Source organism: Rhodamnia argentea, chromosome 5 (assembly GCF_020921035.1).
Source record: "Rhodamnia argentea isolate NSW1041297 chromosome 5, ASM2092103v1, whole genome shotgun sequence".
NCBI classification, from domain to species: Eukaryota; Viridiplantae; Streptophyta; class Magnoliopsida; order Myrtales; family Myrtaceae; genus Rhodamnia; species Rhodamnia argentea.
Window position 1 is genome coordinate 8654266 of NC_063154.1, and position 27469 is coordinate 8681734.

The 27469-nt window shown below is 39.5% G+C and overlaps 2 protein-coding genes across 2 annotated transcripts in view; one reads left to right on the forward strand and one right to left on the reverse strand.

Moving 5' to 3' along the window:
• LOC115739986 (loganic acid O-methyltransferase-like) overlaps positions 1 to 27469 on the reverse strand; it is a 222458-nt gene that overhangs the window by 137466 nt on the left and 57523 nt on the right. The window lies entirely within an intron of this gene.
• LOC115730434 (RNA-dependent RNA polymerase 1-like) lies at positions 15822 to 27067 on the forward strand. The gene is made up of 6 exons (XM_048278470.1): positions 15822 to 16176; positions 16992 to 17639; positions 19866 to 20456; positions 20489 to 21819; positions 22558 to 22708; positions 25883 to 27067. The coding sequence occupies exons 2-6, from the start codon at positions 17124 to 17126 to the stop codon at positions 26714 to 26716; spliced, it is 3423 nt and encodes a 1140-aa protein (XP_048134427.1). The 5' UTR covers positions 15822 to 16176; positions 16992 to 17123; the 3' UTR covers positions 26717 to 27067.

Genomic DNA, 27469 nt, shown 5'->3' on the forward strand with positions numbered 1-27469 from the left:
TAGTCACTAATGGAATACTTATTGGTTATCAATACATGTGTAGTTGCTTTTTTCCTAATCGTGCAACACCGTTGCTAATTAATAACAAATAGACTTTCAGTATTTCTGTAACTTTTCACTAGGAAAAATAAAGCATTAATAATCGAGTGATTATAACAATTTTTTTCATTTCCCGGTGATTAGTAAGGAAAAGGGTATACGCTGATACGCATATGTCAAAAACTTAAGATTAATTTAGCGGTATTAGTGATTTATCATAAGCTTTCGTACCCTAAATAGTCAACGCCTTTTTCGTAGGAATTGGTGACCTTGTGTACTTGAAGAGTTGGTATGCATCAGTCTCTACTAATTTTTTCATGGTCGGTTTATTTTCAATAAGACAAGTATCTTTAACACCATTTTTCATACGAAAAAGTATCAATATATCAAGTATGTTGCTCATTTACTTGTTATATGATTACTAAATTTTCCATACATTGGTAAATTTATGCTAGCAATATATCTCGAACTTGAGCCTACGAAGGAAATCCGGTCTAAATAGGTTTTTCAGTTTGGGTAGGTTTCCTGGTTTGAGTATATTTCCTAATTCTAATAGCTTTCCTAAAAGTTTCCTATTTAGGATACAAATACAATGTACATGTGGTGGATGGAATTTAACTCAGGGAACACACTAGAGCAACCAAAAGAAGTGTTAGGATTTTCTCTATAAGCTTTTTAAGGGCTTGTTTAGTAATGTGTCTGTTCCAAAAAAGTTATTCTTATTAGAATTAATTTTTTTTATTTTGTTCTCTAGATGAGTTTTAGAGAATCAGAACGCATTTGGTAACTGTATAAAATTTCTGCTCCCAGAACAAAAACACGTTTGGTAACTACACAAAATTTCTGTTTTTGGAAATAATTTCTCTTCCCAATTTGTCATTTAAATTAAATAATTACAGAATTACATTTGATGACTTTTCTCAAACCCCACAATTACGATCCTCTTGCACCATGACATCTTTTTGGCCAAAATAGAGATGCTTTAGATTTGCTTTTTGGAAGGATAATACGCTAGAATTGTTATTTTTCCATGCTTCTCTTGATACTATACATATGCCAATGATGAAAGAGGTGGTTTTGATTATCTTTTATTGCTCAAAATAAATAAAATCCATTTCTGCTACATATGTGGCTCCGTTTTACCCTTGGATACTATGGGGATGGTCACCGATGCAGAAAGGTACTCTGACAACAAATTAGGCAGGGATTAAAAAAATCAAGAGCCAAAATTACCAAAAATAGTATTGGCCAGTTGAATGGACCCATCTTTCACTTTTTGAGATTTTTTTTTTTTGGAATTTTTGGTTTTTTTCGGAATGATTTGCCATGAGGCGCAAAATCGTTATTTAGGAGAAATCGAAAGGGAAAATTCCGACATTCGGAATCTTAGCCCGTCGACAAGAGATTTACTATGAGTCCACTTGTCGGCGGGCTAAGATTTTGACATTCGGAGCGAACCGCGAACCACGAACCACGTACCATTCATTGCTGACTTCTTTAGTAATTTCTTTTTTTTTGCATATTGGAATTGTAGATTCCGTTAGCTTCACAACACTTTCCATAAGGATAAGTAACTTTCAACTCATTATTGTCACGACCTTCACAGAGACAAACCACCAAAGGAAAACTAATGGATTAGTAAGCCCAAGGACCTAGGGCAGACTCTAGCAGGCCCTCTTAATTGCAACTTTTTGGTCGATTTGCATTCAATTTTCTTATATCTTGGAGTCGCCACTAATAAGTTAGAATCAATTAGATATCCAAGTAGATTGGGGGAGTAAATTTTATTTCTACGAACCAGAAATTTAATGGATCATGGACTTGATTATGCTAGATTAATCTAATGCCCTTTTGGTATATTTTATCTTTAGCAAGCAGCTTTGGTCTATATTAATATTAGGCCACTAACATGCAGTGATTAATCATGCGGGTAAACCCCCAACAAGGAGATCAAGAGGAGATCCTAGTATTGCATGGTTCCACCTCGAACAATTCCGTCTCCGTCTACCAAAACAACCGAAAATTCAACACAAAGCAAAGTACATAACCATAACATGATTTATTTTCCAATTATTTGCAAAGTATTAATTAAAAATGCATACCTAGCCTAAATATGATCCCTAAATGCTTATGCAATTCTAACTAAATTTTTTGGGTTTTTCTTATTTGTGAAAAGTAAACTATATTTAATTCTAATGATATAGGATGGGATCAATTATGAATTAGTCCTATTATTTAACTACGCGAAAGATCATTTTTTTTTAATCTTCTTTTTTTTTACAATAATGTAATTTATGATATGCATGAAATGCGATCGTCAATTAACCTACGATGTGATTCTATTAACGCAAGTTTATTAAATTAAATGATCCACTAAATGACATGTGACTCGTTGAAATAAACGTGGCTAGTATAGCAATTGAATGGTAATGCAATCTGAATATTTTGTTCTATATATGTAAAGAGGCTGAAATTTCTTGAAAACAAGAATATCCTCTTCACGCCAAGAGGAGATCATTACAAAATCTCCCTCCTCTTTCTATTGACCAAATCTTCTGCACTCGTCCCATGCTCCTCACTTTTGTCCACGCTTGGACCTATTCCTCTTGAAGAACGTGACTACAGTAAAATCAGATTGTTGGATCACGGTTACGTTCCATATTGCGGCAAGGAGAATATGAATTTTTTTTTTCCTTTGAGGAACTTGTTACCAATCCAATATGCATGAGAAGGCCAAATATGGTAAGAATTTTTGTTTAAATTGGCTGCAGTAATTCCGGATCGGGTCAAGTACCGGGCCGTTCGTGAAAACTCGCGATTTGCTCGTATTTCCTTGGACACTAGTTAAGACTTATACGTATTGTCCTTGAATTCCAACGCGACAAATCGAACTCGAGATCTTTCGTGCGGTCACTCCACAAATTAGTCATGGAGATTTTTTTTTACTTATTTAATCCATTGAATCTTTTTATCGCTTATTATTAACAATCTAAGTGGTGTGATAAAATAATGGATGTGGCACACCATGTGAACCGGATATGATGGAAGGAAAAATTTACAAGAATGACATTTGTAGGAACCATGTTGCCCCTTCCTCCGTTGGCACAACTTCCATTCGCTCGGATTCGGACGGGGTTTGACACTCTCTAGCCCTTCTTGTTTCACGGCAACAACTCAAATTTCGACATTACCCTGGTAAGATAAGTTTTAAGTTGCTAAATGGTACGTAACTATAAAACATTCCATATCATACTAATGAAAATTGCACGGCATGCAATTCATAATTATTGACACTGTTGACGCCTAAATTTTGATTAATCTATTTTTTGCATAAAAATTATAAAAAATCATCTCACATATTTATTTTTAGCGTACATTGCATTGGCATATAATCGGGCAAGCAGAACACTTAATTTAGCATGCGTCTAGACTAGGCACGGGATGGAAAAATACACCGAGAAGATTTGAAACTTCAAGGACTGTATTGCAAATACTTAAAATTTCAGGGATCGTATTGCAAATACTTGGAACTTCAGGGACTGTATTGCAAATACCAAAAGAAGATGAAGAAGGGAAGATGATGAAGGGAAGATAATGAAAAGAAGATGAAGAAGGGAAGATGATGAAGGGAAGATAATGAAGGGAAGATGAAAATTGAAGGTGAAGAAATGAAGATGAAGAAGGGAAGATGAAAATGGAAGGTGAAGAAATGAAGATGAAGAAGAGAAGATGAAGATGGAAGGTGAAGAAATGAAGGTGAAGAATGAAGGATGAAGAACTTTGCCTATAAAAGAGAGAGCTCTTGAGAAGAGTTTGGAGGAGGAGAATTTTTGTGATAGAGATTTTAGAGAGCTCTTGAGAGGAGTTTTAGAGAGTTTTTGGGAGTGGAAGAGAATTGAGAGAGTTTTGAGAGAGTTTTTGAGAGGAATTTTTAGAGAGGAAAAAGAGAGTTCTTGAGAAAAATCAGAAGAGAAAATTCGAGAGTGAAGAAAGGAGTTTTAGTCGAGCATCATCTTCGACGAGTCACATATTTCGCCTCTCGCCACCCAACAACGCCATTGCTTGCCATTTTCAACGACAGCCGCGTTCTTCCGGTTCCGAGATCTTGAAGGGAACTATAACGTGTATGTGAGTAAGATTTTGTGTAATAGAAGGTAATCCTTTCCATCTCGATCTACAAAAATGTAATCGTTTGGTTTGAATATTTGTTTGTCTATTTTAGACATGTCACGTGTTCCAAAGTTTAACATTATTACATGTTAATTTATTTCTGTAAATACTCGTGCTTGGCTGCGTTTTCTTTCTTTCTAAATCATCCATGGTGTATATCGCACAAAGTTCAATGTTTTACATTCTCATAAAAAAGAAGATAAAAAACCAAAAAATTGCATCTTTGAATTTCAAGTAAAATCCATCAAAATTGCCAAATCAAATATTTTTCATGAAAATGGTACCGAAAGGGCGTTAGAGAAATCTGACGTAACCAAATCCCCGTATTCAAAATCTCCGGTTCGCGGAAATAAGATAGTTTTCTCCCGCTATTTTATTTAGGTTTCTAATCAACCTACCGAAAATGATTAGTGGCGACTCCAAATTCAAATCACATTGCATGTTAATTATTTGAACCTTAAGTTGCGATTTGGTATGGACTTGGGAGAGTCCGAGTTAGGTTAGTTAATTAATTAACCCGATAATCCATTAGCCCGAAAATTGACTTGCGTTTTTTTTTAGGTCGCGACAGCTTGGCGACTCCATTGGGGACTTTAAGAGGACTTAGGCCGGATAATTTCATGAAAAAGGAATCACTTGATTTGGCAAACTTTGGTTGAATTCTCATTCTTAGGTGTTAAATGCTTTTGCAGATTGGGAGTTATAAGGGGAGGAGTGATCGGCTAACCCTTTGTTTTGCAGACTTGGTGAATTGGAATTGTGATTTAACTTTTGAATCATTGAAGCGATGTTTGCCTTTAATTGTTGTGCATGATTTATCGTATTTGCACTACACTCGCACATAACCCGTGACCGGACCTGGGTCACACTAATAGTTTTAAGATGGTATTTAGATGGTTCTTTAACCTTGGTGGTAAGGTTTCGCTAAAGGTTATCCCATCCGGATCCCGAAAATTTTTCCAAAAAATGGCTCAAGAGTCGTTCTCATACACGTGAGGCTACGATGCATGAGAATTGCCCTTGTCGACCGAACCAAGCCGAAGTGATTGGACCCGACTAGTCATGACTATTGTACGCGAGGTTGCGACTAGTCATGATGACTTGTGCGCGAGGCTGCGACATGTCGTTTCGTTCATCATTTCACTTTGCAAAAGCCTTTTGGATAGATAGAATAAGATTTAAACTCACAATTCATGCGCATGTCTTTGTGATTGGCATTTTCTTCGTATGAGAGGTAATTTCTTGTCTCTTGTACCCTGTTATCTCATTTTTATTTTGAGCTGGTCCATGGTTTAGGAGTATCGTTGTCTTATTTCCAATTTCGCACTTTGCTTCCGTAGCTTTTACAATTTCATCAGTTGTCCTCATTTCTGATTTGGCTTGTTCTTGTTGTGCGATTTTTACTAAATTCTACGATCGAGCTTTGAGTAAGTACCAAACACGAAAGTTGTAGACCTATGTTTCAACTAATATCCTACAAAATTTCAGAATTAAATTCATAATTTAAGATGGCCTTTCGTTTTTTCAACTACCTGCGGTTATAACAGTTTTCTGAATGTGATTTTTGAAAAAACACATTAAACTGATTTGACCCGTGCATTTCTAGTCCGATTGGCCAACATAAAAGTTGTTCATCATCTTCTCAACTACAAGCTCGTAAAATTTGGACATGTTTTGATCAACGTGCGAATTAATATGAAATTTTTCGTAAAAGCGGATAAACTGAAAATTACATGTTTCAATCCTTTGGTCATAATCACTTTGTTCGTTTGAGTCTAGAGGGATGCCATGGGCCGGCTCGCTATTCTTGCTCCCTGTACTCATTTTGGGTTTGTTACTCGTGTACAGGTAATTTATCACGGATCCTCCACATATCACCCGATCGGTAGCAAAAAGGATGGCCGACATCAACGCCACCGTTAGTGCTGCCCTGGATGAGAAACTTGGCTCCTTGACCGAGCGCTTTGAAGGGATGATGTCCCGAAAGATGGAGGAAATGATGGCCGCCTTTGCCGCCAAACTTCAATCATCCACCTCCAGCCCGCCGCTAACCATTCCTGCTCTAATTCCTCCTACGGACAACGTCGGTAAAGCCCTAGAAGCTACTCCCTATCCGACAATGCCGCTAGAGGATGTGATCATCACAGGCGTGAACTCGAGCACGCCGCCCGTAGTCCCAATCCCTCAAGCCAACCCCGTGGGCCCCGGGTTGAATGGTGATACGGTCAAACTGTTGGCCCAAATGGAACAGAGGATCCGAGAGGTTGAGGGGACTCACAACATACCCTGATTGACCTGTCTGTCTTTTCAAAGGTCACGGTGCCGAGAGAAGTTCAAGATGCCCGACTTTGAGAAGTATGATGGAACTTCCAACCCGGTTCAAGCACGTCCGGATGTACCAGGCAAGAATGAATAAGCATGCGACCAACGGTCCCTTAATGGTTCGAGACCTTCCAGGCTAGTTTAAAAGAAGCTGCCATGAGATGGTATACGGACTACGAGATCTACCGGATGGATGATTGGGAGAAGGCAGCTAATGCTTTCATCAAACATTTCAGCTTTAACTTGGACGTGCTCACCACCGGAGAGGACCTTGAGCAGCTTGAGATGAAAAAGGAAGAAACAATCAAGCAATATGCCACTAGGTGGAGGAACGTGGCATCTCAGGTGAAACCAGTCCCTCCCGAAAGGGAACTCATGAAATTGTTTGTTTCCACCCCGCCGCCAGTTATGAGAACTCGAATTTTGGGATCTGCTGCCACGTCATTCAGCCATCTCATCGCAATGGCTGAAGAAATCGAGAACGGCATGAAGAAAGGTTGGTACGGTGATGTCGCCATGACGACTAAGAGGTTTGTGGTAAGGAAAGACAAGGAGTCGGCCCCACGAGTCAACATGACCTACAGCCAAAAACCCACGACCCGGACGCCGGTCGTACTGATTCCTAATCGCAGCGAGGCTAATTTCGGCATGCAACGACAAAGAGGGAATCAACGGTCTCCTCGGCGGTTTACCCCTCTACCGGGAACCCCGTCGCAGTACTTGCGGTTACGCGTAAGAGAGGTTTGCGACTTCCGAGCCTCTACGACCCATGAATACGAGCTTGCCGAGATATGATCCATCGAAGAAATGTGATTACCACTGCGGGGAGCTTGGACATGACACCGATGGCTGTTTTGTCTTGAAGCATCGGATTCAAGATCTCCTGGATTCTAAAGCATTCTCATTCCAAGGCAACAAACAGCCAAATGTCCAGAATAATCCTTTGCCGGATCATTCCGGTAAAGTTAATGCTGTATTCGGGCTGGGAATCAGACAGGTTGGTGCTAGTAAGGATGAAGGAGTCTTCGATATCGCCGGTTGTTTTGATGATGTAACCATTGCTGCTATATCCGAAGACGGAGCGCATAAGGAGGAACCTTACCCGGCGCCTAAACCTTCCAAATCATTCATTAATGCCATATGTGATGATCCTTTGGAGGGTTTAGATTCAGAGTAACATCTTTATGTTTATGCAATCCCCTACGTGGGAAATTTTCTGTTTCCTTTAGGTTTTGGATCGCATTTGGATTTCTATTCTGTCTTGCACTCTTGGATTTTCTTTCCTAGAAGATGTAATTTCATATCAATAAAATTGCACCATTTTTCGAATCTTGTTGAAGTATCCCAAACCAACCCGATGACGATAACCAACGACCAACAAGTTTGTCATCATGGTAAGAACCGAGGGTTGGGCTTCTTCAAGAATTCATGTCCCACGGTTTTGAAAAAATAAAAATAAAAAAAAGTTCTTCAAAAAAATCATACCGCAATTAAGCCCTGTTTGTCCTTTTGATTTTGTTACTTTATGTTTCAAGGGGAGGGGAACTTAGTGGATTCAGAAGTATACGACCTAGATGAGTCCAGTCCAGATTATGAGGAAATTCGTCGGGATTTCGAACGACATGAGGAGATCAAGCCCTTAACCGGTGAACAAACTGTCTCGGTCGACCTAGGCGATGCGGAAAACCCTAAAGATGTTAAGATCGGGGCAAACCTTTCCAAAGAGATGATTGAGCGCTTGACTAAGCTCCTGAAGGATTACCAGGACATTTTCGCCTGGTCCTATGCAGATATGCCCGGTCTTGACCGTTCCATTGTCGAACATTGTTTGCCGACGGATCTTTCGGCTAAGCCGGTGGTGCAAAAGTCAAGGAGGGCCGGACTAGAATTGGTCCAGAAGATCAAAGAGGAAGTCATGAAGGTGCTTGACGTCGAATTCCTTGAGACTACAAAATATTCTGATTGGTTGCCAATATAGTCCCAGTCATAAAGAAGGATGGGCGTATTCGATGCTGCGGGGTTTGAATTGTTCTCATTCATGGACGGTTTCTCCGGATACAATCGGATCCCGATGAATGTCAATGACAAGTTGAAAATCACCAACACCACAGCTTAGTGGTCGGGGGAATGATAGTGGTCCGAGGCGTCTCGGGATTTGGCGTCAATGTACAAAGATTAATAAAAATCTTTTTACTTCGCAGTTCAATGCCGATTGAAGCTCAGCCCAGATGGTTACAAAACCGGAGAGATAACATCACAAACATACAATCCGATCCAGATGAATCGATCTTTTCAAATTCAAAATTTACAAGGAATACGTACAAGGGTAAAGCGGTATCGTTTCAACTCGTTTGGAACATGAGAACGTACATTGATGCTTTCCCTTTTGATTTTTACAGGGGTCATTGCCTTTCCGGATAGGGAAGTATCCCTTCTCCCTAAAATTAATGAAATGAGAAATTCCTGGAGCCTTTGACAATCTCATGTCTCGAACCGGATAATGAAGTTTTGCAACTTATTTGCATGAGCGGGGGCAACTCACGATCCACGCCCTAAGAAGTTTCTTATGTGCTTGCGAATTCCGTCCACCAAGATAAAAAGTTGCTGCATTTTATATGCTCGAAAACACTCATACATTGCATAGTTTGTGCATGATTATTCCTCATGTTTAATTTATCAACTCGAATAAGGAACATGAACTACATAAGATACACCAAATGTATGGAATGGGGCAAGACAGGGATGATGAAAGGCAATCTTTTTCCAAACACGTCCCATTTTTTCAGGCGAGTTGAACGGTGGCTAAGTTCCGCATTCCCGAGGTAAAGAGTTTTCTCGCGAAAGGTACGTTAGCCGAAATGACAGAGGCATTCAATTCTCTATCCCAAACACTACGGGTGATCCATTGATTACCCCTTTTGAGCGGTGGTTTCATTTCTTTACCCTGTCAAGAACCACCCCCACATCGGGGTCCAGGCGAGTTAATTCCAGCGGCAACACGAGGTAAATGGTTAGAAATTTTCTTGCTGGGACTAACATTAATCTTCGGGTGTTTCTTTGCATTTATACTCGAATTTTAATTCAAGTGCCTTAGGATGATGAAGAGCATTCACTTCTCTATCCTATACACTTCATTCTTTGCATAGCCCACTTGAGCCCGCAAATTCATTTCTTAAACCCTTGTTGGTGATCATTTGCTCATTCCAAAGACGAAGATAGCATTTTCCCAAGGATTAGAATTGGAGATGGTCGGGTCAACAGACAATTCCCGAATGGACTCATTTCTTGTATGCTAGATTTTTTATGTTTACATAATTTTTCTTTGTAAATGTTTATGTTTGTTGTAATTCCTGGTTCAAAATCATGGGATTGTAAAAAAAAGGAGAGGCAAACTCAGCTTAAAGGAGAAGGGCCCGCTCTCGAAAAAAAAAAAACAACAAAAAAAAAGTAAAATAAAGAGATGTCGAAGAGCTCTCAAAGAAAAAGGAAAAGAAATCTCTTCTCGAAAAAAAAAAAAAGAAGAAAAAAAGAAAAATGAGAGTCGGGGGTAAGAAAAGCAAAGGCCGATCTCATATGAAAATTTCAAGCATAGGAAAAACAAAGTGCCTACCAAAAGTAAGGCCAATGCACATTCATTTGTAAAGTACTTCTGAATTTTGAATGTACATTTTTGCATGTTAAAAATTCCATGTACATGTTTGCATTGTGTCTCTTGCAAATCCTTGACAGACACTTGTTGTGAAGAAGACTCCCCAAGAAATCGGTTTGTAAAGTGCAATTTTCAGTAGAAAACTACCATCCCTCATTCAATGATGGTATTCTTTCCGAAGACATTTCCAGAAGACCAAGATCGGTGACTAGTCGGCGATGATCACCAACGTCATGCCCCTTCTCATTTAATTTTCGAGCCAAAACGAGCCTTTTCGTTCCTCGGTCCCCAATCCTAGCCTACGTTATAACCCTCCAAAGTCTCTTCTGATTAGGGCACTTGAGTTAACGTAGAGTTAAATGATTTTAAGCATCACTGAAGAAGTTCGAGCAAGATTATTTCTCTCTCATTTTTGCAGGATTCTTGACTTGTAAATCCGGAGCAAATGATGAAGAAATTCATTTCAGCAACCTTGACTCAACTGGAGTCCCCTTTGTAAACCTTTGACCTAGCTCTCATTACGGTCCTAATCAAGACCTCCGGATCGACTCGGTCGTATCAATTGCGAGATTACTTGGATCCTTATCGAATGCGATGATGGAAAGATTGAGTGATTTCTCTTGAATCCTGCAGACGGGATAAATAGCTTTTCTCGAGAGTGAGAGAAAGCCCTTTCGGACTGAAGTCCCCCCATTCAGCTCACATTCGAGGTATTCGTAATGTGAGAACCTCCCTGGACAAAATTGGTAATGCAAACTTGACAGAATGGTTATGCATGAACCATAGTATGAGTGATTGCATTATACTCATTGTTGAATATGTTTGTGTGTGTTACCTCCGACATTCTATGATAGGTAATACATTCCCGATGTTCGAGTTCCCTCCCAAGGTCTCGAAATTCATCCAAGGATTATTGAATGAGCAAGTTTTCTTGGCAAATGCCTACAGTGTACGATACTGACAATGCGCTTCGTTCCTTGATTAATCGTTTGGAGAACCCAGGTAAGTTTTCCGAACCCCTTTTCAAATTAACAACTCTTCTGATGATAGTTGTTATGATTCAATTCAGGCAATATGCCCCTTTTGTACTTATCGATTCCATTCGGTGGTACTCCTCTCAAATATTGTTCAAATCGGGCAATATGCCTCTCCTCTCGGGACGTGAAGACATATGCACTGGCGATCTTGACATCTTATCAAATCATAACGACGTAGCTCTTATGGTTTCAATCTCGGGACGTGAAGACATATGCACTGGCGATCTTGACATCTCTTCAAATCATAACGACGTAGCTCTTATGATTTCGGTATCAGATCACGAAGACGTATGCACTGGTGATCTTGACCTTTAGTCGGCTCATAATGACATAGCTCTTATGATTTCCGGCTCCTTTATCAAATCATGAAGACATAAGCACCCATATTTTTTATCCAAACCAAATCATAACGACGTAGCTCTTATGATTTTGGTTCCCCTTTATCGAATCGTGAAGACATATGCACTGGCGATTTCGACATTTAATCAACTCACAACGACGTAGCTCTTGTGAACTTGATCCCACTTCTTTCGACTCACAACGACGTAGCTCTTGTGATCTCAAACGACACACATATCTTGCGCTGTCTTGCATTAGGGAGAAGTCTCGATAACGGATAGGCCAAATACCTTAAAATCCTTGCATCCGCAAAAAGAAGCTTGGAAATTAAGAGAACCATTAGCTTACGAGAAATTTGGTAAAACAGGTATTCTTGTATGCGATCCATGTGCAGGTTTCTCTAACATGAAAAAGGGAAATTATGACACGTGTTATTTACAGTCTTGCATATCATGCATCACTTCATTACATAAAAAATGGGATTAAAACTCCCGCCAAAAAGTTCATCCATAATTTGCCTTGTCAAAATTTAGGATTCAATTTTGTCTTTGAGCGGAACCTCTACGAGCCTCCACTCAAAGAGGGGCAGCTGTTGACGCCTAAATTTTGATTAATCTATTTTTTGCATAAAAATTATAAAAAATCATCTCACATATTTATTTTTAGCGTACATTGCATTGGCATATAATCGGGCAAGCGGAACACTTAATTTAGCATGCGTCTAGACTAGGCACGGGATGGAAAAATACACCGAGAAGATTTGAAACTTCAAGGACTGTATTGCAAATACTTAAAATTTCGGGACTCGTATTGCAAATACTTGGAACTTCGGGGACCTGTATTGCAAATACCAAAAGAAGATGAAGAAGGGAAGATGATGAAGGGAAGATAATGAAAAGAAGATGAAGAAGGGAAGATGATGAAGGGAAGATAATGAAGGGAAGATGAAAATGGAAGGTGAAGAAATGAAGATGAAGAAGGGAAGATGAAAATGGAAGGTGAAGAAATGAAGATGAAGAAGAGAAGATGAAGATGGAAGGTGAAGAAATGAAGGTGAAGAATGAAGGATGAAGAACTTTGCCTATAAAAGAGAGAGCTCTTGAGAAGAGTTTGGAGGAGGAGAATTTTTGTGATAGAGATTTTAGAGAGCTCTTGAGAGGAGTTTTAGAGAGTTTTTGGGAGTGGAAGAGAATTGAGAGAGTTTTGAGAGAGTTTTTGAGAGGAATTTTTAGAGAGGAAAAAGAGAGTTCTTGAGAAAAATCAGAAGAGAAAATTCGAGAGTGAAGAAAGGAGTTTTAGTCGAGCATCATCTTCGACGAGTCACATATTTCGCCTCTCGCCACCCAACAACGCCATTGCTTGCCATTTTCAACGACAGCCGCGTTCTTCCGGTTCCGAGATCTTGAAGGGAACTATAACGTGTATGTGAGTAAGATTTTGTGTAATAGAAGGTAATCCTTTCCATCTCGATCTACAAAAATGTAATCGTTTGGTTTGAATATTTGTTTGTCTATTTTAGACATGTCACGTGTTCCAAAGTTTAACATTATTACATGTTAATTTATTTCTGTAAATACTCGTGCTTGGCTGCGTTTTCTTTCTTTCTAAATCATCCATGGTGTATATCGCACAAAGTTCAATGTTTTACATTCTCATAAAAAAGAAGATAAAAAACCAAAAAATTGCATCTTTGAATTTCAAGTAAAATCCATCAAAATTGCCAAATCAAATATTTTTCATGAAAATGGTACCGAAAGGGCGTTAGAGAAATCTGACGTAACCAAATCCCCGTATTCAAAATCTCTGGTTCGCGGAAATAAGATAGTTTTCTCCCGCTATTTTATTTAGGTTTCTAATCAACCTACCGAAAATGATTAGTGGCGACTCCAAATTCAAATCACATTGCATGTTAATTATTTGAACCTTAAGTTGCGATTTGGTATGGACTTGGGAGAGTCCGAGTTAGGTTAGTTAATTAATTAACCCGATAATCCATTAGCCCGAAAATTGACTTGCGTTTTTTTTTAGGTCGCGACAGACACCTAAAATCTGACTATTAAAAGGACTCTCATTGCATTTCATAAAAATTGGAGATCAAATTAATAGGGCTACAATTTGATCCCTAACAGAATATATCCACATTTTGAGTGTGTTGGTTTTGGTGAAAGTGTTTTTCAAGAATTGATTTTTTGGACTTTCACTCGTTTGGTTTGCCCAAAATGACTTAGTCAATGGAAAACACTTTCCGATAAACGAAAAATTCATGCATAAAATTGAGAAAGTGAATTTCCAAATTTAAAGACGTGAAAACAATTTTCAGAATTGCTCATCTCGAATTTTAATTATTTAATTATTAGTCTTATTATATATTTTTTACATTTTATGTTTTATACTTTATATATTATAACTTTTAATTTTTATATTATTTAGTTTTATATTCTATAATTATTTTCTTTATCCTTTTTCTTCTTCCTCAATTGGTGGCCGGCCACGGAGATGGTCAGCTACTGGCGTCAAGCAAGGATGAACTAGCCCAAGACTAGTGAGGCTTGGCCTCGGGTGAGCTTGTCCTTGCCGGATCTGGGCATGTCAATCTCTAGTGATTCCTCGAGCTCATTCGCGCTTGTGGTTGGTCGCCCGTCGCTGGCCGAGAGAAAAAGAGAAAAAAAGAAAAAGAAAAAGGAAAGAATAAAATAAAATAATAAAATTTTAAAATTTTGAATTTTTTTGCTAGAGGTAAGATCGTGAAATTGAAGTAATTTTTCAAATGAGATATAAGCACTGAAATTTTTTTTTCTATCACATATCACAAAACAAAGAAAAACAATACCGTTTCCTTGGAAAATGATTTCCCGGAAATTTTTTTCCTTGGGCTTGAGAATATTTGGAAGAATTCCTTACAGAGGAGGAAGTTGTCTTTCTTTGATCATCATGGACTTTTTCGCGAAACAAATGCACCCTACATAATCTTACATTTGCATTCTTTACTGTGTTCTCCACATTTAGAAAATAAAGTATATTTTTTAGAATAGCATGTCCGCAACAAAAGAAGTATCGTCCCCCACCACGGGCATGGCGCGTTTGGTGAGCTTTGAGCTCTTTGGCCTTAAGGCGTAAGCTGGTCGAAGGTTCAAAACCCTCCCAACGCGTTTCTCGGACTTAAGTGGGGGGTCCTTGCTGGTGGGCTGCGGGGCTAGCCTCCCTCCGGGTATAGTCGCTGTCGGAAAGGGTCTTCGCCGCCCTTCGGGTGGTGGTGAGTTGACCCAATTATGACCGGCGGATCCTGGATTATAAAAAAAAAAAAATAACAAAAGAAGTATCGTACCACCCACCTAGGTGGCGCGGCTGGTTCGCGCACTCTTCCTCTCGCAAAAGGTCGAGTGTTCGAATACCGGGGACGTTGCGGGATAATTTGTCCTCAGGATTTACCCCCCAGCTGCCGGCCGTGTGGGGGTTCTTTGGGTCATAAAAAAAAAAGAAGTATCGTAATTTTCACACAATGTTCAATTAAGTGCCATCGGTAATTTATATGACGAGAAAATTCGACATGGCATTTATTATAAATGGGTTGACGTGAATTGGAAAAATTCGATCAGGAAAAAACATATAAAAAAAACGACATCGTTTTGGCCATCAGAAAGGGTAAGAGACTTGTTGCTCCGTCTATCTTACTTCTTTTTCAATGGTTGAGCAATGATGATTCTTCAACGGAGAGAAGAGAGCTCTGTGTGTGTGAAGGAAGATGCTGGTCATTTTCCCCTAATGCATCCAGCTTGCCATCTCCGTCGCCTTTAATTTCATTGCGATTTGCGAGATTCCGGCGAGGCCTATGGCGATTAATCTCCCATACCCAGCAATTTCTTTGTGATTTATCTTAATCTCACGAGGCAACATGGCTTGGGATTTTCGGCTTTATATGTTTCGTGAAAATTAAATAATTTCGAAAGTTTGTTTTTTCAACACTAATTGTTTACTTCACTTAAACTAATTAATACATAGAAAATGACGTCATTATGGATAATAATTTATGCATAAATATTTACGTGAATATTGAAAAAAATTTGTTCATTTATTTTTAGAGGTGATAAAAAATGATTATCGTAAAATATATATTAGTTAAAGAAATGGAGCCTCTGTGATTTTTATTGCAAATTGATTTAGGTGGACCGTCCCAAAAGCGTCCCATGTTGGAAAGGAAGGCGAGAATAAAAGGAAGAAGAAAATAAAGGAAGGGTAGGAGCCGTCGGGCGGTACGGCAATATTCTCTGCGTGCGGGTCCCGAGGCAAAGAGCTTCCTTCCTCAACAAGCACAATAATATCGCTCATGCAGATCGTCACGTTCTCATTCGTCAGCGAACATGGCCCGCGAAGGAGGGAATCCTGGCTTTTCTCCGTCTCTCTCCCCTATCAATACAGAGCAGTGGTGACTGAGTGAGATTGATGTTGACTTAGTTGCAGTTGGGGGTATTAGTCTGGTGTGGTGTTGTTGACTGAGAGGTTGACTTGGCGTGGACGACGACGGAGGAGACGGTCTCTCTTCTCTGCCACTCTCTTTGCTACACTCTCTCACACCGCGGAGACAGACCCTTCATTCCTTCACTGCTAAGCGAGCTCTTTGAGGTAATCGCGCCTCTTCTTCTTCTTCTTCTTCTTCTTCTTCTCTGTCAGTCAAGTTTGGGCCTTTGATGATCCCCGTTTTGCTTTTTTGCTCTCTTCTTGCTGTTCTGCGACGTTACATTCGAGAGTGCGAACTCCGTGTGACGATCGTTTGCGACCATGTGTGGATCTCGCGGTTTTCTGGGGTTTGGTCTCGGAGAAGCTGCATTCTGTGTAATTTGCTTCATGGAGTGAGATGGTGCTTGGGAATCTGGGCTTGGTGCTCCCATGATCGTCGTCCTTTCGTGCGTCCTGTTTGGTTTCGGGCAAGTTCGGTGAAGGAAATAGGGGGAAAGAAAATATCAAAAGGGGGAAGCAAGTGATCGTCGTCCTTTCATGTGCAACTTCTTCGGATTTTTTTTTTTTTTTAAAGAGAAGTCAAGTGATTTGAAAGTAAAAATCTGGAAATTTGAGGAGCACGAATGAGCAACTATAAAATATTAACTTTGACTCAGGAGGGATTTTTCAGGAAGCATATCATCGTGAATCTAAGAATCTTTGTTGCAATTTAACATAGTTGTATGGACTTGTGGGAGGGATTAGAGTCCATCACTGTCATGTGTTGATATGGTTGCCTAAACTTGTAGGCCGTTTTGATGTTTTTCTGATGCTGGTCACTTTTTTGGCTCAATGTGAACAGTGCTGATTGAACCCCATTATGCTTGTAAATAGTTTTCTTGAGTGCTTTTCAAATAGAGCAATCATGTTCATTTGATGATCATTTGAGGCAGCCCATCAGTTTATATAAACTTTCATGTTTCCTGTAATTCCCCTTTCAGGGTTGCAAACTTCAAGCTTGGAGTTGAATGGTCCATGTGCTTTTCAAAGGCCCTAGGCTGGCGTTCTTCTGTCATTGCTGGTGATGTCCTTGATATGGTGTAACAGAGTGCTGTAAAGTTTGCATCAGTCGAATGGGTAAGACTATAAACGTACACGGGTTCTCTTCATTAGTGACTGCAGATACCGTCAGGGGATTCCTGGAGCAAAGGACTGGCAGTGGTACTGTTTATGCCATCAAAGTTAGACAAGATAAACGTGGGGTTCGAGCATATGCTATGGTCCAATTTATGGAAGCTGAATATGCTGAGTTGATTGTTTTATTGTCTAATCGAAAAGATTTGTGGTATGGGCGTTCTTGTCTGACTGCTCGCTGGGTTGAGCATGATATTGTACAAAGGCCAAGAACCCTTTTGAATTCAATGGAAGGTATCATTTTGCATTTTGGTTGCCAGGTATCAACTGCAAGGTTCTCTACTCTGTGGAAAGGGATGAATGTCTCTGTAAATTTTGGGATTGGGCTGAGAAAATTCTGCTTCCTTCTGTCTTATTACAATACGGAGTACAAGCTCGAGTTATCCTATGAAAATGTCTGGCAGATTGAACTACACCGTACAAGAGGCCATAAAAGAATGTATCTTGTGATTCAGGTGAGTGGACTTCATTCAGATTTCTAGAGACTTATATACTATTTTGTGCTAATATTGTGATTTATCCTACAATGCATATTTGGTTTTTACATTTGATTGGACATCGTTTTGTGTGTGATCTCCTAATTCCAATGCACGTTAAAATTCTTCGTACTTCCTTCTTCCCCATATAGTTGGGATTTGATTTTTAGCTCTGTAAATGGGGTTGTGTCAGGCTCCCAGTTGTTGACTTGTTGATAACTTATTTAGAAGATGTTCTTTTTGTTTTAACTTCAAGGTATTTCTGCCTGGATCAAATGTATCATGAACATAGATAGCTTGGCAAGACCTTATCTTAACAGAGAAATGGCAGACAGAACTCCAAACATTATTTGTCGGCTCTGGTCGGGACTAGGGAAAGGCATTCTGGTTTAGCCTCTTGTCTAATCATCTTGGAACCCAAAGGGTCATTTGGCTAGGTTGCAATAAACAGTCAAGCTAGTAAGTTTGTGGAAGTGAATGATGAGATATCTAGTATTTACAATCTACAAGGAATTACTAAAAAAATTGGACCAGTATGATGTATGTTGAAGAGAGACTCAGACAATAATAACTGAGTTGATTAAGAGAGAGATGGTGGAAGAAGCCTCTTTCGAAAAGATACGGTTGAAATTTTCGTCTTAGGATGCACAAGGACCTAGTTTGGAAATCAAGAACATGTTCTACAGATGCACCAATGACTAAGTGGTCGCCATCTCCTACCCCCCTCGACTCCCAGATCTGGGAAAAATAAACCTCATGCACGAGCGGCCATGTTGGCTATGAGCTCGAGGTTTGGCGAGCTCCAGATCTGGTGGCCATGGCAGCTGCGAGCTCGAGTAGCCATGGCAAACTCCAGATCTAGTGGCTATGGCAGCGACGAGCTCGAGTGGTGATGGCTGCATGCTCCCTATCAAGTGGCCATGGCCATGAGCCTATGATGCTATCTCCTCTTTTTGTTTATTTCAATTTTGATGTTGTCTGATACGGTGCCTATTTGGCACCTCATCAAAAAAAATTCTGTGAATTGTAAGGCATGTGTGCTCTAATATCCAACTTAGTAATCCGATTGTCCATGTAGCCAAGAGGAAACATATAAAGGAGTGAGTAACAATGGAACATTTTAAACAATAAGGGAATAATTTGAATTGGGAAAAAGGAGAGTAGAGAGATGATTTTTATTTTGGGGCGAAGGTACAAGGACAACTGGTGATATTATACCTATTGAAGATCACGTTGAATGCTACCTTGTACTTAGGTTGCATGCAATTTGATGGATAGGGAAAAGTGTATTAGAAGTGGAAAAACTTGTGTATACAATCAAGCATGTTCTGAACATTTAAATTTATACGATCAAAATTTAGACCTCCAATTAAGTTCGTCCTGAAATGTGTTCCTGGTAGCTTGAGACAGTTTGCCAACAAGAGAAACCAAAAATGTTTTTTCTAGGAGGACTTGATTGCAACAATTGAAAGGTTTATGACTTGATTGCATTTTGTGCACAAGATTTATGACATTCAATGCCATTTTCCATGATTTATAGTTTCCCAACTAGCATTGGAGAACTTACCAAGGCATGGTTAAAATCACAACAAGATAGAATTTTGTAAACATTCTTAAAAGATAAAGCTCGGAGGTTTATGATCATAATCTTTCATGAGCTTGTTGTTTCTTGATTTAGGGAATTATGCATGTTGTTGTATTAAAAATATTCCAATCTTCTAAGGATACTTTAATGTTAGATGAAAACTCTTGTCTCATTCGTGTATTCTAAAATTGCTCTTAACAAACTTCTTGGTCATAGCAAGGTTGGTTATGCAGGAGGCTTTGCAGGGTACACAAGTTCCCTTTTAGTAATAGATCCTATCTGCTGATCATATTCTGGCATCTGGCTAATTTGGAACTTTTGAATGTTTTAGAGCCTTTGTAGAGGCTTAGAACTTTATACTTTTGGCATAGTGGAAAATACTCCATGGAGGTAAATATTTTGATGGGCATCATAGATTTCCTTTATAAGGAGCCAGCTTTTGGGGCTTCAGCTTCAGCCCAAAACTTTCACTTTCACTGTGATAAAGAAACATGGCCCTTTATCTATTTTCTTATGTTTGCACATACCTCTCAACCATGCATGCTTTTTTGCATGGTGTGCTGCTTAAGATAGAGGAGGACCTAATATATTTTTGTTACTTTTGTTCTTGTGGATGGTAGCTGTATGGGGCTCCTCGTATTCGGAAAAAAGTTGTTCAGCATTCAGAAAATTTGTTGGACAGTCCTGTCTACAACTTTTTTAGAGATGGCTCTGATGACCAGTGGGTGAGAGCGACTGATTTTACTTCATCAGCTTGCATTGGACAGTCTTCTGGTGTATGTTTAGAGATTCCTTCTGAATGCTCGCTTCCAGATTTTCATGAGAACTTTGTCAATTATAAGGAAACCAATGACATTTTTTCTGTGGAAGATGGTTTTCCTTTCTCCTGCGGCGTGGATCTAGTTCCGATCGTAGGCCCTCCCAGAGGAGTTGACTTGCCTTATGAGATCCTTTTTAAGATAAATTTGTTAGTTCAGAATGGCTGTCTAGCAGGACCTTGTCTTGATTTTTCGTTCTATCGAACAGTTGATCCACAGAGGAGAGACATGGACATAATCCTATATGCCTTAGACAAACTGTTCCATTGGAAAGAATGCTGTTATGAGCCGTCAAAATGGCTGATTGAGCAGCACACGAAATATCTTGCCTCCCAGCATTCTAAAAAACTCACCTCCCAGCACTCTACAAAACTATCTCCAATCAAGTTAGATGCTGGCTATTTGACCAAAAAAAAAAAAAAAAGTTAGATGCTGGCTTGGTTTATGTACATAGGGTGCAAATAACACCATGCAGGGTGTATTTTTTCGGTCCAGAAATGAATGTCTCAAATCATGTATTGCGGAGTTATCCTGACTACATTGACAATTTTATCCGCATTTCTTTTGTGGATGAGGACTTGGATAAAATCCATTCTACTGATTTATCTCCTCGCACTGCTTCGAGACATGGAAGGACGGATATATATGAAAGAGTCCTTTCTGTACTCAAGAATGGCATAAGCATAGGTGACAAGAAGTTTGAATTTCTCGCCTTCTCGTCCAGTCAGTTACGGGAAAATTCTGCTTGGATGTTTGCTCCAATAAATGGGTGTACTGCTGCAACGATTAGGGAAGAGAGGGGTGAATTCCGTCAAATAAGAAATGTGGCAAAATATGCCTCAAGACTCGGCCAATCCTTGAGTTCATCTACTGAAACTCTCAATGTAGGTAGACATGAAGTTGAAGTCATTCCAGATGTTGAAGTCAAATCATATGTTGAGAATACACATTATGTCTTTTCTGATGGAATCGGAAAAATATCTGAAGAGTTAGCTCGGAAAGTCGCAAGAAAATGTGGCTTCAAGAGCTATACTCCTTCCGCGTTTCAAATTCGCTATGGAGGTTATAAAGGTGTTGTGGCTGTTGATCCGACATCGTATGTTAAACTATCACTTAGAAAGAGCATGTCCAAGTACGAATCAATTGAGACAAAGCTAAATGTCTTGGCATGGAGCAAATATCAGCCTTGCTTTCTGAATCGCCAGTTGATCACTCTTCTCTCAACACTTGGTGTTCCGGATCGTGTGTTCAAGAAAATGCAAAAAAATGCTGTGGATCAACTAAATGCTATTTTAGTTGATCCCTTACGAGCACAAGAGGCTCTAGATTTAATGTCCCCTGGCGAGAATGGTAACATTCTCAAGGAAATGCTAATGTGTGGTTATAAGCCTGATGCAGAGCCATTTCTATCAATGATGCTGCGAACATTCAGAGCAACAAAATTGTTCGAATTGCGGACCAAAACAAGGATATTTCTTCCCAAAGGAAGATCAATGATGGGATGCCTTGATGAAACGCGGACTTTGGAATATGGTCAGGTGTTTGTGCAGTATTCCGGTAGAAAAGGACAGATGTGGGATGAGTCAATCATGTTCATCGGTACTGACTCAGATCAAAGCTTTGTTGTACGGGGAAAGGTAGTTGTTGCCAAGAATCCTTGCTTACATCCAGGTGATGTGCGTGTTCTAACTGCTATAGACGTTCCAGCTTTACATCATATGGTGGATTGTGTTGTTTTTCCACAAAAGGGAAAAAGGTATGACTCTAACATGCCTTGTTATTGGCTTGGAATGACCTCAGTTGCTCTGGTACTTGTCATGGATCCATTTTGGACTTGTTTTTGCTTTTGGTTGTGGATCTTTGGCTATTGTTTTGATTTGGTTCAGTCATAGTATTTTAAGGTCTAAAATTTCTAATATTACGTTTGAAATAGGTCTGAAGTAAATGATGTGATGCGTAACCCAATTTAATTTTTTCCTCATTTTACATAACCAAGGATAATTTTGACATTTTTTTCTTTAGAAATGGTTTTGGGACTGCTTTTCTATCACCTTTAGGCAATGAGAATAAATGCTTGAATATTTATCCAGTGGGATCTGGTGGCTTGATTTGAATTCTTGTTGATCTTCCTCCTGGTTTGCTCTTTCTTGTATGTTGGTTTGAGTCCACAGATCCGAGGCACATGTGTAGATTTTGTGTACATGTGATGCAACTTTGCTAAGAAGCATTCTCTGATATGCTGTTTTTCTATTCTTCTGATAGTTCTGGTTCTGAATAAATACCATTAGTTTTCCCTTATTTTTACTAGCTAAAAGTAGAGGCAAAAAATTGCTTCCCGATAATTGGGGTTAAGTTTGCTACTTTTAATCATCCCAAACCCACTGTTAATAGATAAAAGTAGAAAGCAAAATATGATACCGATATGTCCATAAAGGATTCTCATCTCAGACAATTTCTCTTTCTTAATGCATATTGCACTTCTTGAACAATATAGGCCTCATCCAAATGAGTGTTCAGGGAGTGATTTGGATGGAGATATCTACTTTGTCTCCTGGGACTCAGAATTAGTTCCACATCGCCAGATACAACCTATGGATTACACACCTGCCCCAACTGAGAGGTTGGATCATGATGTCACTATTGAGGTAATGCTTTTCCTCAGGATTTTCGGGGATTCTATATTATGTAATGACTTTTTTCTGACACTTGAAATGTTTTTAACAGCCTATAGTTATGGCAGTGATTACATCTAGCATCCATCATCTTGGCATTCTCTTTCATTTCATTCGACTTGGCTTGTCTGACATGGTGCTTGGATCGTGTTTTAATCTCGTGGAGGAATGTGGTGTGTGACGTCATGTCATCTCTTCCCTGCCCTGTTCTTTTGTTTTCTTATTGTTTCCTTTTGCTTATAAATATGCGTGCTTCTCTTTCGTCCTACCCTGGGTCGGAAGAACCCCCGGGAAGCTTAAATTTGCACCCTTTGCAAGCAGATTATAGCTTAAACATTAGTCACTCAGTAAACCGTTATGTATGAGTGGGCTCATTATTTCAACCATTAGGGCAATAGTATTTTAAAAGCCTTAGTTCTGGTTATGCCTTACATAACATGAAATTAGGTGTTTGATCAGGACTATTCTATGAGAAGTCCCTTGAAAGGACTTGCACTTAGAATTCCCTCATGCAATACAACCATTTTTTCTTGTTGGGAGGCTTTCCAAGTTTATCAATGCCTCTATTCATCTTCTGCCCTAAAAGCTAGCTGCCAAATTTTGGTTTAAGTACACTACAAGTGCCAAAACTTGTGTATAACGCTTATTTTAGTGTCAAAACTTTCAAAATGATCACTTAAGTACCAAAATTTTTGAAAAGCGATTACTTCAGTGCTAAAACTTTTAAAACGATCATTTAAGTGCCAATTTTTTTTAAAAACGATCATTTAAATGCCAATTTTTTTTAAAAAACGATCACTTTAGTGTCAACTCCACCAAGCCACGTCGGTTCAAATATTAATAAAAAAAGCACGTGTTGGATTTTCTGTAAGCCATGTCAGCTCAAATTAGAGTTGGCATTGAAGTGATTGTTTTTAAAAGAAGTTGGCACTTAAGTGATCGTTTTTAAAAAAGTTGGCACTTAAGTGATCGTTTTGAAAGTTTTGGCACTAAAGTGAGCGCTGTACACAAGTTTTGGCACTTCTAATGTTCTTTAGCCGCCAAATTGTGCTCTTGCAACTTGAGACGTCACTGTACACCAAGTGATATGAACCTTCTTGGGAAACTAAAACTGCTTATGGTAAATAATGAAGTGGTTGAGGCTGTAGTGTTGACTTGACTGAGATTTGTATTCACTTATGGTTAGGGGCTATCTGACTGGGACTCGGCAGTCCAGGTAACATAGATTAGGGAAAGAGCCGCTCATCAAATGTGTCTATAACGACTACTGGACCCACTTCACTTGTGATGAAACCCTATTTCGACATTTCAAATATTTTGCCAGACTTAGAGAAGGTGTATTTAATCAGGCATTGTTGTTGTGTGAATTACCAGGATTGTGCTTTGATGCAATTCAAGTGACTGTTCTGGAGAGACATAGCTAATTTCCTAAGAAAAGATGAGGAAATGAAAAGTAGGCTTACCAAAATGATGCACGGGTTTTTTTATATCCAGACAGTTGTAAAACTAAATATGCGAATCTGTCATGTTAAGTTTGATTTTTATGTAGGAAATACCAATGTAATCGGAAGTTATGGATTAAAGTGTGTGATCGTGGAAGGCATTATGTCCATACACCAAGTGAAACTACCTTATCACTGTGGTATTTTCTCCATATCTAGAAGGCCAGGGCATCATAGGAAATATTGATGATCTCGAATTGGAAGTACCATAGGTCGGTCCATTCAATTTCCTCCTTGCAAAGAAACTCTTCTAGAGAATAGAGATCCATACCATGATAACTCATCCTTGCTTATGGGGGGAAAAATGATTGGGCTCATGTAGGGGTGAGCAAGTCGGAACGACCGAACTGGATACTGCCCGAACCGGACCGGTGATCCGGTTCCCGGTCCTTAAAATTGGAATCGGTGGCCGGGCAGTCTCGTTCCCGGTTCCAAGGGGTACAGGACCATATCGGACCGGTCGATTTTTTTTTTTTAAGATACAAAACCTAACTGCACTGAGTAGCCAAGACCATGTTCCTCCCCAACTAGTCTCCTTTAAAAAAACAATTCCTGTCATTTTTATTTTCTTGGTTCTGACGGCTATAATGTCAAAAGAAGTACATGGAATGGTCCAATATAAGGATAAGGAGAGAGAGATTATTAGCAATAGAGAAAGGAAAAACACAAAAGTAGACACGAGTCTCTGACGAAGAGGACCGTGGCTCGTTTAAAGAGAGGGAGCGATATAACAATTATACCAATTTGATATCTTAGAACTTGTGCATGCAAAATGGTTGGTTGACCGAATGGTCCAACCTGACTGCATGCCATCGGTGAATACTGGGTTCTTTCACGCCATCGGTGATCTAATTTACTTCATTTGATGTTCTTTTTCCCCGATTATTCGACAACTTACCGCTTCCATTGGACCACCCGGGAACCGGAACGCACTTGAGGAACTGGACTGGACCGGGTGAGCGGTTCCCCTGGGCTCATGCTTTGGGGTTAGCTGTTTGCTTGTTTTAACTGCGGCTTCTATTAAATTGGGGTTTGGAAATTATCATTTACAATAAGGATGTATGGATTGACAGAAAAAATCTTTATATCTTTATAAAAAGATTTTGTTCCAATGTGACTAGATAAGTAAAACCTTGCCTCGATGCTTAATTTTACCACCTTGACCTTTGATTCGGTACCCGCTCTTCACTGCTGTTGAGAATTCCTTGTTCTTTTAGGTGGACTACATTAAGAGGCTTCTGTTCTTTGATTGGTATTATTAAGTTTGATTTTGCTGGAAATACTTGTAGTGTGGAAATAAGCATTTACCTGCATGCCTATACTTGCCCATGCATATAAATTTACTATGATGGGTTTGTACATTTTCTTTTGCGCTGTGCAACATTTCCATTTTATAAGGTTGAAATGAACGAATTATTTTGAAACATTGGGAACATTGAAACAGGAAGTGGCCAGCACATATGTAGCTTGAACTTTTAAGAGAAAATGTATATCTGAGTGTACTTTATTTGTGTAAGGTAATTGATGATCAATTTTGCCGGAAATCGATGAGTTGCATCAAGTTTGAAATTCGCTCCTTGATTTCTCTTGTAATGCTCTATGGATATGTGGTAATTCATATCCTTTTGTTGTGTTTCTTAAACAGGAAGTGGAGGAGTACTTTGTAAATTACATACTTAATGACAGCCTTGGTATTATTGCCAACGCCCACACTGTCTTTGCAGATAGTAAGCCTGAAAAGGCCATGAGCTCTGAATGTATAGAGCTTGCAAAACTTTTCTCTATTGCCGTCGACTTCCCAAAAACTGGTGTACCCGCTGTGATACCACCTAATTTGTATGCCAAAGAATACCCTGACTTTATGGAGAAGCTTGACAAGCCCAGCTTCCCATCCAATAACGTGATCGGAAAGCTCTTCCGGGAAGTCAAAGATGAAGCATACGCATCAAGCTCTATTCGGAAGTTCACGCAGGAAATGGCAAGGCAATCTTATGACCCAGATATGGAAGTGGACGGGTTTGAGGACTATGTGGATGACGCTTTCTATCACAAAGGCAATTATGATTACAAGTTGGGGAATCTGATGGAGTACTATGGGATTAAGACGGAGGCTGAAATCCTTAGTGGCTGCATAATGAAAATGTCCAAGTCATTCACCAAGAGGAGGGACGCCGAATCCATTACTGTGGCTGTAAAATCCCTGAGAAAGGAAGCTCGGACCTGGTTTAATGATAAGGGAAGTGGTTCACATTCCGAGGCTGCTGACGAATATGCAAAAGCATCTGCTTGGTATCATGTAACGTATCATCCGAGTTATTGGGGTTGCTACAACGAGGGTTTGAATCGAGATCATTATCTTAGCTTTCCCTGGTGTGTACATGATAAACTGATCCAAATTAAGAAGGAGAGACGAGGTAGGACAACTGCTCGTAAGTCCACTCTTGAAGACTACTTCACCCATGGATTGCGTCTGAACTGAGAAATGGAGCTCGGATATTTTCTTAGTTGAAGAAACCGGATATTGTATTTGTGTCTTCTGCAATGTGTAGGCAACGGTACTCCTATAGGTCCGGCTGATGTGTGGCAAAGCTTGAATAACACTCTGGCTGCTATTTGTGCGTGGATTACATCTTTTTGTACATAATGGTAATGTCCGACGGCTGTTCACTGTTTACATTCTCTCCGAATTTCTGTGGGGGACCCGTCATTCTTCCATGCCGTAGGTTCCTCCGATTCTTAATGCCGGTGGATTTGAACGTTATAATGTTCTGTAATTTCGGATAACACCCTAGTCCAGATGACGCTGCATCAGATTCGGTTTGTCGTGGAATTTGAGAATAAGAAATGCTCTTGCATCGTGTGACGTTGGAAAATTCTTGCAGCAGTCATGATCACGAGAACGGGACACTCTGCCGCACACAGGAGATGTTGGTAAAAGAGAGAATAATTATTATTGAGATCAAAAGAAGTATATATAGGTTTAGGGTTAAGCCTTGCACAATTACATAAATAACCCAAACTTGCTAATACTATATAATAATAATTGATAAAACTAACACTTCTCCTCAAGTTGGAGCATACATAGCAAAAAGGACTAACTTATGACAAATGTATGAAACCCGTCCATGTCGAAGAGGCTTTGTGAAAATATCCGCCAACTACTCCTCAGAACGAGTGCACCGACGATATATCACCGCAGTTCACCTTTTCCCGAAAGAAATAACAATCCACC